The 9607-nt window shown below is 35.8% G+C and overlaps 1 protein-coding gene, 1 long non-coding RNA gene and 1 other non-coding gene across 4 annotated transcripts; all 3 read right to left on the bottom strand.

Moving 5' to 3' along the window:
- Positions 1–31: 31 nt before the first annotated feature.
- Positions 32–1406, bottom strand: LOC125473872. 2 transcript variants are annotated; one of them, XR_007255657.1, is made up of 3 exons: positions 873–1406; positions 564–659; positions 32–354 (listed from the first exon to the last, which is right to left on the bottom strand). It is a non-coding gene; the product is annotated as an uncharacterized LOC125473872 (long non-coding RNA). The 2 variants fall into 2 exon arrangements; XR_007255658.1 differs by having other exon boundaries at positions 564–655.
- A 1494-nt stretch (positions 1407–2900) lies between these two features.
- LOC103935710 lies at positions 2901–3980 on the bottom strand. Its single transcript, XM_009345519.3, has 2 exons — positions 3781–3980; positions 2901–3320 (listed from the first exon to the last, which is right to left on the bottom strand). Exons 1-2 carry the CDS (start codon positions 3897–3899, stop codon positions 3095–3097), a joined length of 345 nt encoding a protein of 114 aa, XP_009343794.2. The 5' UTR covers positions 3900–3980; the 3' UTR covers positions 2901–3094.
- A 944-nt stretch (positions 3981–4924) lies between these two features.
- Positions 4925–4996, bottom strand: TRNAM-CAU. Its single transcript has one exon. It is a non-coding gene; the product is annotated as a tRNA-Met (tRNA).
- Between the last annotated feature and the right edge of the window lie 4611 nt (positions 4997–9607).

Raw genomic sequence — 9607 nt, 5'->3', positions numbered from 1 at the left:
ACCGCAGTCTCTTGCACAATTTTTCAAAGTAGTTAAACGCAAGCGACCCCGTAAACAGGGGACTGCTAGTTTGTAAAACCTTCACATAGAGGTGCATGGGGGAGTCGACGGAGTTACAAAATCTTATATCAGACTACCATAACTTCTGACTTTAACCTATTTCCCTGAGCACCATCTATAAGAAACTCTAAGGTTACACGCTTTCGAAAAAGGAACGAAAGGAGAAGAAAGAAGACAACACATTAATTCTCTGTTCATCTTTTCATCCTCCGACCTCAGCGACCTTTCTATGCTTGATTTGCCCTGTCCCGGGGCACTGCATCTCTGTCCAGCTTCTTGCCACCATCATTTCACCTACGATGAACAAAGAGAGAATCACATCCGAGTTCACATCATGTGGATTTGATAGTGTTACTTGTGAAACGCCGATGCACATATGAAATGAGGATGAAACGCTATTTGTAAATGAATCATTTATATGCGTCAAAAGATTATACCACTAGCAAAAAATTCAGTGAACACTAACAAAAAATTCAGTGAACACTAGCAGAAAATATATATACCTGCTGCTGCTGCTGCTTCACTCTGCAGAAATAACGCCCAGTTCATTCTTTGCGGTTGACAGATAATAAGCCTTAGCGTCTCCAAGCGACAGCTTACTGAAAGAATCAAGGAAACAGTTTCCGTAACTAATCACTGCAATATGAATATCAAGCACAATTGACGTAGTATTAAACATATCACCGAAGTTCACCCCAAAAAAAAAAAATTATCTGCAACGGAAAGGCGTCATCTCTGCTAACAACTATCTTATCTGCATGACAATGTTTTTAACCTAGTACTAACGGGGGCATTCCACACATAAAGGATACAACATGAGCTCTCACAATGTCACCCTGGCGAAAAGACGAAAGCATATCTACTTTGTCAATTTCGGTGGCTCTTACATCTTGAAGCCTGTTGATAGAAACAGCTTATAAACCAAATGACGTTTTGAAAACGAAACAGAACAGCAACTAACTTCACTAGACAAGCTACAACCGAATATGCACGAGATAAATGCAACGCCTATGTAGTCATTATTCAAGGGGAATACTGCATATACCGCTCAGACTTCGTGCCAAGACACATAATATCAGCTGAAGCCATCCTTTCCATCACTTTGGTAACCTGCTATGATGAAAGAAACGTCGGCAAGATTTACATACACGAATCAGTCCAACAATCTGCTTCATGATTGGAGAAAGTGAGCTATGTTATGCAATGATCTTGTTGATGATCCCTTACTCTAGCAAGGACAACTGATCCAGGCTCTGGAATGGAACCATGGGCCTTGTGATCGGTTACTTCCACAGTGGGTCTCTACATAACCACAACAATCAATCGATATCATCAACGGAAATTCGAAGACCACCATATCACATAAAATCAATACTACGTTAAACAAACAACAGAAAAAGGAAATGGGAATTGAAGAGTTCTTAACATTATTTTCTCCTTAATTTAGTATAGCACTGCAAAGATTCATAATTTAGTGAGTGTTCCGGATTGCTTCATGAAGGGCCAAAAGTGTTTTCTACCAACCAAAGCGCTTATAAGTTTGCGCTTTTTTCAGAAGTGCTTCCTAAAAAGCACTTGGATTTTAGTAAAAATATGAACGTGCATATTAAGAACTGCACAAAAATTGAAAAGATTGTTCTTTTTGGAGTACCGTAAATGGTCAAGGCATCGAAAGCATGCAGAACTGGGAAAAGGAAAACAAGATATAAAAAGACATCATGCGTATGATATGATCAAATATTCTAGTCACATTCACACTGGAGTGATGAAAAAGAAGCAAAGAGGACAAACACATGATGCTTTCCCTCAGAAACCCTATCAAAATATTCTCTCGTCCAACTCAACTCTTCCATTTGACTCATTAAACTCCCTGGCCAAAAGTCTGATGACAAAAACACATGTAACATTTGGAATCGTGTGCATTTTGGGTGAGAGCAACTGAAAGCAAAAAAAATCTGTTTTTGCTTGCATTGTATTGTTAATTTGTTGTTGTATTATTTGTATGTCTACATTGTCAAAAAAGTTCCGAGATCTCTGAAAATTTTAAATATGGTTTCACGTGCTCAAAGTTACAAAAAGGAGGCTTTTCTGCAATATTGTATTGCATGTTAAAAATCCAATTTAAAAATAGAAAATAAAATTCAGTGTACCAGTAATACAGCTAGGTGTACCAAGTATCATAATACAAGCAATTGAAATTTCTCTTTAAGGATCAAATTATTTGTATTACGACACTTACTGTACAAAGACCGTGTTCCTAACACACTGAAAGATCTCTTAAAAGTAAGCTTTTTCAGTCAACAACCTAAAAAATAAGCTGATCAGTCAATGGCCTGCTTTGGTACTGAGGTGATTCTAAAAAAAACTAGGAGTTGTTTTTGTGTTTGGTAAACATTCAGCTTCAGCTTTTTTTCACAGTTTTGGATGAAAAAAAGCCAAAAACAAGAAGCTGCAAAACTCAGCTTTGAAAAATCGGCTCTTTGCCACATCTGTTTTACATAAAAGTTTACCAAACACTATAATACTGCTTTTTTTCTTTCCAAAGCACTTTTACAAAAAAGTTTACCAAACACTCTGCTGCTTTATTTCACAGCTGCTTATTCTCACAGCACAGCAAAAATAGTTTTTTTTTTCAAAGCACAGCAATACCAAACCAGCCCAATAAAAAGAACAAAAAAAGCACCTCCATAAAATCATAATCTCATCCGCATAGGGAGTAAGATCACTTTGCATTAACAAAAGTAGAACTACTGCATTAATCCCTTTTTCCTATCTTGGATTCAAGAACTTAATTAATTACGGATTTTTTACAACACTTTGGTGTATGAAATGCACTAGTATTTGAACGTTAAGAAACTCAAAATCCACCCATATTAATTTAACCGTTTAGTGCTTCGGTGCATTGTAGAATTTTTGCTTAATTACAGGCCCTTCATGTTTAAACATAAACTAGAAGCAAATTAACTAGAAGCTACAGGAATTAATGGAAGATAGCTTAATTAGTTAATTAGTTAAGATGATGAAGATGATATGATCATGAAGAATCGAATTTGTAGTGTTTATCAATAGCAACTGAGACGTCCCATGTGCAACTGAGTCCCTTGGGAATGGTCACAAGGTCTCCAGCACCAAACTCTACAAACTCCTCATCAGATGACGACGAGCCTTTTCTAGGGTAAACCTTCACCTTGCCTTTCAACAGATAACATGTCTCTGCTGCATCAAACTTCAATGTGTACTTCCCCGGTGGACATCCCCATCTGATTACACAAATTAATATCTCCATTCAGAATCTCGAGTTCGAAAGTATAGCTAACAAATTAATTGCCAAGATTTCAAAAGGACGGATCAACTAAATGGTCATGAAAACAACATATGTGGTTAGACCGGCCATGTTTGAGTGGCCGGTCCTCAATTCGGACACGAGTTTGAATCTCTATCCTGATGTACTAGCCAGCTAAAATACTTTAAGAACCAATGTTCAAAAGTATATCTGGCAAATTAATTAAGCGTGTCAAGACTTCAGAGAGACGGACAAGCTAGGAAACATATATTGTAATATCAAATGATCATGAAAAACAACATATGTGGTTAGACCTCTCCCCGTGTTAGAGTAGTTTAGGTTATTGTTTTTGTTAAAGCAAATGTTCAGGAAGATAAACGAACTTTACAACTGATGATCTCGCTATGAGAGAGCTAAGAGAAATTAACATTACTTACTTGGGCCATGAGTTAATACCCAACTCAGATAATCGTGAATTGGAAGGGTTGCTTTCTACTACGATTCTTAGATTGGGAAGTGCTTCTGCAGAAGTACTTGATGATGTTGTTGCTGCCATGAGAGAAGGAACAGGAGAACTGAGAGGAGAGGAGGAAGAAGACGAAAGAGATAGCTAAGAGGAATGGCTGAGAAAGCAGTTGTAGGCTCGTTGGCCTACTCGTGTTTATAATATAAGCTTTTTAGCCAAAAGGTTATTGGGATTTGTCTAACTCTTTAATTTAATCTGTGAGATTTGAAATTAATAAAAGTGATTCCTGAGATTGTCCAGCATTAATCATTCTGGTCCTTTAGTGAAAAAGTATGTTAAATAAGAATCCAAATGACAAAACTACCCTCAATATAATAAACAATAGACCAAAATGATTTGACAAAAGTTGAGGGTATTTTTATCATTTTGTCCTTATTTTATGAAAACTTTTCACAGAAAGACCAAAATGATTAATTGTGGACAAACTCAGGGACCAATTCTATCAATTTCAAATCTCAGTAACCCGAATGAGGAGTTATGCAAATTTTAAGGATCATTCTAACTAAAAAGCCTTATATATATAAACGATCGAGAGAGAGGAATCTTTACATGAACATTTTTTTTATCAAGAATCTTGACATGAACTTAAAGCCAAAAGAAAAACTACAGGAAAAAGCCTTATAAGCAAAAATTGTATTTACAGATTGCTCGTTTTGATGTGTTTTTAAAATGATCGAAAGCGTTTTTGTTGAAAATGTTTTTAGAACTAATTTTTATTAAGCATGCAAGTAAATCCTGGAAAAACTCTTTAAGTGTTTTTGAAACCCAAAAATATTTTCTTTAAAAACAATTTCAATCATTTTAAAAATACATGCAAACCAAACGCGATCATGTGTTTCTCATAATCTGTTTATGATGTATGAAGTTTGACTAAAAGTGCTTCTCCTCGAGGATAAATACAGAACCAGAAGATAAGTACAAAAGTGCTTCTGGGAAAGAGAGAAAAATCCAAAAAGGCCCTACTTAAAAAGGCAGAAGATAATGTACGAAAGTGCTTTTGGGATGGAAGGAAAAAAAATAGTCGAAAAATAGAACGCCACCGGAAGCCACTACTATATCAGAGCCAGGTTTCGATCCTGGGACCTGTGGGTTATGGGCCCACCACGCTTCCGCTGCGCCACTCTGATCTGTTGATAGTTAACTACCATAAAATATATTAAACTCTTTTGCAATGTCGAGATAGAAAAGTGGGCTCCTAATTTAAAAAGCCCAAGAATTATGATCAAATAAAATTATTTGTTTTGTGTTGTACCAAGTAAAATTAAATTATATTGTAATACCAGGAAATATTTCTAACCAAAATAATTAGGCCGGTTCAAAGAATATAATGGAAATTGGGTAATGCTAAGGAAATTAAATTTTTAGATCAAATTTTTGTAAACAAAATAACATGAAAGTTGATAATTGGATTATTATTTAATTGTTAATTAACGTGCTCATTTCTTATTATTGACACATCATTTAATTTATAAATTTAGTCTAACAATGTTTTTCTCTAGCATTAACTGTAAAAATTTATGAAAAATACATGCACTTAGTAAGAGAAATTATTAGGTTATTCTGTAGCACCAACTGGCAGCGATGAGTGGTGGTGCTAATCTACTAGAAATTTGACACGTGTATGGTTAAAACAATTCGGCTTCTGCCGTCAACGCCCAAATCCTCCTACCGGATTCAAGCAAACACGCGAATACAAAGAAGGTCCAGAGGCTAAATTAGGGTTTAGGGTTGAATTGGTTGCACCACTACTCAGGTATTGGATCAAGAACAATGGAGCGGTGTTGCAATGAAAGCTTGTTGGTTAATTAGGAAAGTAGATCAAGAAAAGTTATGGAGCCCTAAAGGCTCTAATACCAAACCAAATCAAAAGAACAAAAAAATTAGAAATTGATTTCGTCAATTATATTCAGAGAACTTTAACAAATAGCTCCCGATACTATTTACTTTAACGAAAAATCATATTTTTACACTAAAAAGCCAATTATGGTACTATTTACTTTACCTTTTTATTTTGTCCTTATCGTTAAATCTCAAAATTTTCAAACTGTTTTCATTAGTTTTCCTTTATATTCAATGGATGATTACAACAAGTGCTGAGCACCCAAACTTTCAAGCGATTTGTTGGCTTCCAGTAAGGCCATCTTCAACCGAAGGCTGGCCAAAGGGCTCGTTTTAGCCCTCTGGCCCTCCAAGAAATTAATATTTTAATGAACAATGCAGGGCCATGTTTGCTTCCGTCTCCAACCGAGGGCCATAGGGCTCGTTTTAGCCCTGTCACAAAAAACCGTCTCTAACCGAGGACCATAGGGCCAAACATAATTTATTATTTAAAAACTACAACTTAAATTCAAATCTAACGGCTAAGTGACGTCAGCATGATGTCAGCTACCAACGGCTAGTTGACGTCAGTTAGCCATTGAAAAATCATTAGCGAACCAGCAAGAGGGTGGAGTCGAGAAAATTTGGACTCCATCATGATGTCTTGCATCATATTACACAATATGATAGTGGAGGATAAGCGAGATGGGTATATTAATCGAAAGTCCGATGACGACCAAGAAGATCCAAATAGGTCAAGAAGGGCTCGTGCAAAAATATATGATGGGCCTAATTTTCCTTTCAATCCAAGAACTGGTATTATCTCTATAAATGAGTACATGAGGTACTATAGAATGATACGTTCTCATGCCACAAACAAGTACCTACAACATGATCTTGTTGCACATCTTTGGACCAAAAGAAGCATGGGGTAGGCGTTTAAGTTTTATGTTGTTAAATGTTTTAAAAAATATCGTTTAAGTTTCATGTTGTTAAATGTTTTTTTTATGTTGTATAATTTGTATGTTGGTTAATGTTATTTAATGTTGTTTCATATTGTTTAATGTTGTTTCATGCTACTTAATTTAATTTAATGTTGTATAATGGCTTAGGAAGTTATAGGAAAAAAATAGAATTTAAAATAAAATGAAACAAATTTTGTGAAATAGAAGTTATAGGAAATTTTTTCTGGCCAACCCTCTAGCGCTTTTAGATTCTGTGGGGGGCCCTCTCAGATTCCACGAGCCATTTGGCCTAGTCCTCAGTTAGAGACAGTTTTTGGGTTATTTTCGGCCCTCTGACCCTCTGGACCCTTCAGTTGGAGATGACCTAACTCCCTCCACCACCATCTTCAATTAGCTAGCTAGGTTTAGATTTCTCCCATCTTCAAGGGGTGCTCACAAAATTGAAATCTATTGTGGCAGTGGCCATGTCTGTCGGAATGGTCTTCATTGTCAAAATTATGTATTGATGAACACAAATTGCAGGTATAAAGAATGGAGGACTTAGCGATCGTTATGCCGGCCTCTTCGGTCTTGACCATTGCCAGAAAAATTCAACACCGTCTTTACTATGTAATTGGGCTTTAAGCCTTTAACGGCAGACACCAATTTGTTTTAATTATATAGGTGTCAAATTTCTAGCGGATCAATACCACCACTCAGCATTGTCAACTGATGCTACGGTATCACCTAATAATTTCTCTGCTTGTAATGTACTTTTACTAATGGGAATGATGGGATACATTTCTTTTGACCAATAATAAAAGGAGCAAACTGCATTTCTTAAAATTAATTAATATCTTCCCATCTTTTCATTTTTAAACCATAAATGGAGTCATTTGATCCACTATAAAATGTTGAGGGACTCAGTTGAGAAGCTCACAACAAAAACCAAATTTCACATTCCTCGTCGTATTTATATAAACCCTAAATCCTAATTGTTGCTTCTTTCAAAATGGGTTTCGTTGTCTAGATTTTCAGTATTGCCATCTGTGAGTCTCTCTCTCTCTTATTAGTTTCTTTTTGATATTAATTCTTTTGATTAATATATTTTCATGATGTTTATATATATATATATATATATATATATATATATTTCAGGTGCATCAGGATTGTTATTAGGAGTATCTGCAGAAGTGGAAGCAAATATTGGGACAAAGGCTGATGACTCGACGGCAGTAGAAGAAGCAGTTGTGACTTCGCAGTTCATTGCCCGCCAAGCAACATCAAATTTTGTGTTCATGGAAAATGTGAGTGCGTTGAAGGCCCGAAAAGACCTCCTCCAGCTGATGACTCGGCAACGGCAGTAGGAGAAGTTGTTGTCGACACCAAATGTTGGCGAGATGTCGATTGTGAATTCGCAGTTCAGTGTCCGCCTGGTGACATCAAATTTTGTGCTCATGGAAATTGTGAATGCGTTGAAGGCCCCAAAGACCCTCCTCCAGCTAATGAGGCGCTTAACTTGGCAAATTAAATGTATTCCAAGTGGCCTCAAACTTATGATACTTATGGCGAATGCGTCGGAGCCCAATGAAATTAAGCATGTAGGAAGATCATCGTCCTCTGCACTAATTAATGTTAATCAGCCTCACTTTTTCTTTAACTAATGAATAAATCACTTTGTCCCAAAAAAAAAAAAAGGAGGAATAAATCACTACACATTTCGTATTGCTGTTGTGATTTTTGGTTTGCAATGAATAAATTTACTAAGACCTACCCTTCTGAACAATCAAATAATTAAACTTTTTTTTTTAACCGAAAAATGAAGTTGAACAAAAAAAAGGTTTTAAAAAAAAACCGAAAAATGAAATATTTATCTATACAATAAGAGGAGTAAATATTTAAAATTAATTACATATTGGTGTTGTGATTTTTGGTTTGGAATGAATAAATTTACTAAGACCTGGCTTTCTAAACAATCAAATAATTAAACTATTTTTTTAGAGTGCTACTATTACCACCCCTCTGTCTTATTTCTACACCCATTCTTTATTAAAAAATTTAATTACCAATTTATCCTCATGTAAAATGTCAAATAAGGACTAAGGGAAACAAGATCAGATCGTTCACTTCCACCCACACTCCTAGCAACTCGTAATCTCAATTCCCAAACGTCTCGTCGTCACTTTATTCCTTCTAATTTTAATTTATGTTTATTGGATCCTAAATTATTGAATCACGAATTGATCTTTGTATTCGTCGAGCTCGTCGTAGTACAAATCCCAAACACACTGAATGCATCAAGCCATATATGGATGTCATCGGAGTTTCTTTCTCTACCGATTTCATTTTTTATTCTTTCGGCTTTGATTCTATGATTGGTTGAGCGACTGATTCTTCGTTCTATTGTTGCATCACCTCTGTGGTCAGCCATGGGGATAGTCGGGATGGTGGTAAAAATTGCAGAAGGGTGGTCGCTATTTTACTTCCCTCTATTTCAATCATATAAATATAATCATTTTCCTTATATTAAAATATTATTTAAATAATTAAAAAAAATAGATGGGAGAACAGGCTAGAGAAGCAATATGGATGTCAAGGGGTAAGTTGTACTTCTCATCAGTCAATAATGGCTATGGGAAGGGGTAGGCTGTGCTGGTGAACGGTGTCAAGGGTGGAGATTGGAAGGGTACTTTGGGGACAATGGTGGGTGGGAAGATAGTAGGTTATTTTTCTTATTTTTTATGGTGGGTGAGATTATAACGTGGGTGTAGAAATAGGACAATGGGGTGGGTCTAGTAACACTCTTTTTTTAAAGGGTAGTTTTGATATAGGCGCTTTTTTTTTTAATTTATGGGATTAAACATCTGCTTCTTTTAAGAATTTGATTAAACATTCTTCCTACAATTAAGGTGCCACTTATTTTATAAGTAACATCTTTTTAATGCATATTACACGATTTGCCATTATGATGTACCT

This window comes from the organism of the source record quoted next, unplaced genomic scaffold, assembly GCF_019419815.1.
Source record: "Pyrus x bretschneideri cultivar Hongxiangsu unplaced genomic scaffold, Pyrus_bretschneideri_v1 Contig11, whole genome shotgun sequence".
Classification (NCBI taxonomy): domain Eukaryota; kingdom Viridiplantae; phylum Streptophyta; class Magnoliopsida; order Rosales; family Rosaceae; genus Pyrus; species Pyrus x bretschneideri.
This window is presented reverse-complemented; position numbering and strand designations above follow the sequence as displayed.

Coding starts and splice junctions, on each gene's coding strand:
- LOC103935710 (XM_009345519.3), bottom strand. CDS start 3,899: ATGGCAGCAACAACATCATCAAGTACTTCTGCAGAAGCACTTCCCAAT. Junction 3,321..3,780: donor GGTATTAACTCATGGCCCAA/GTAAGTAATGTT, acceptor TTGTGTAATCAG/ATGGGGATGTCCACCGGGGA.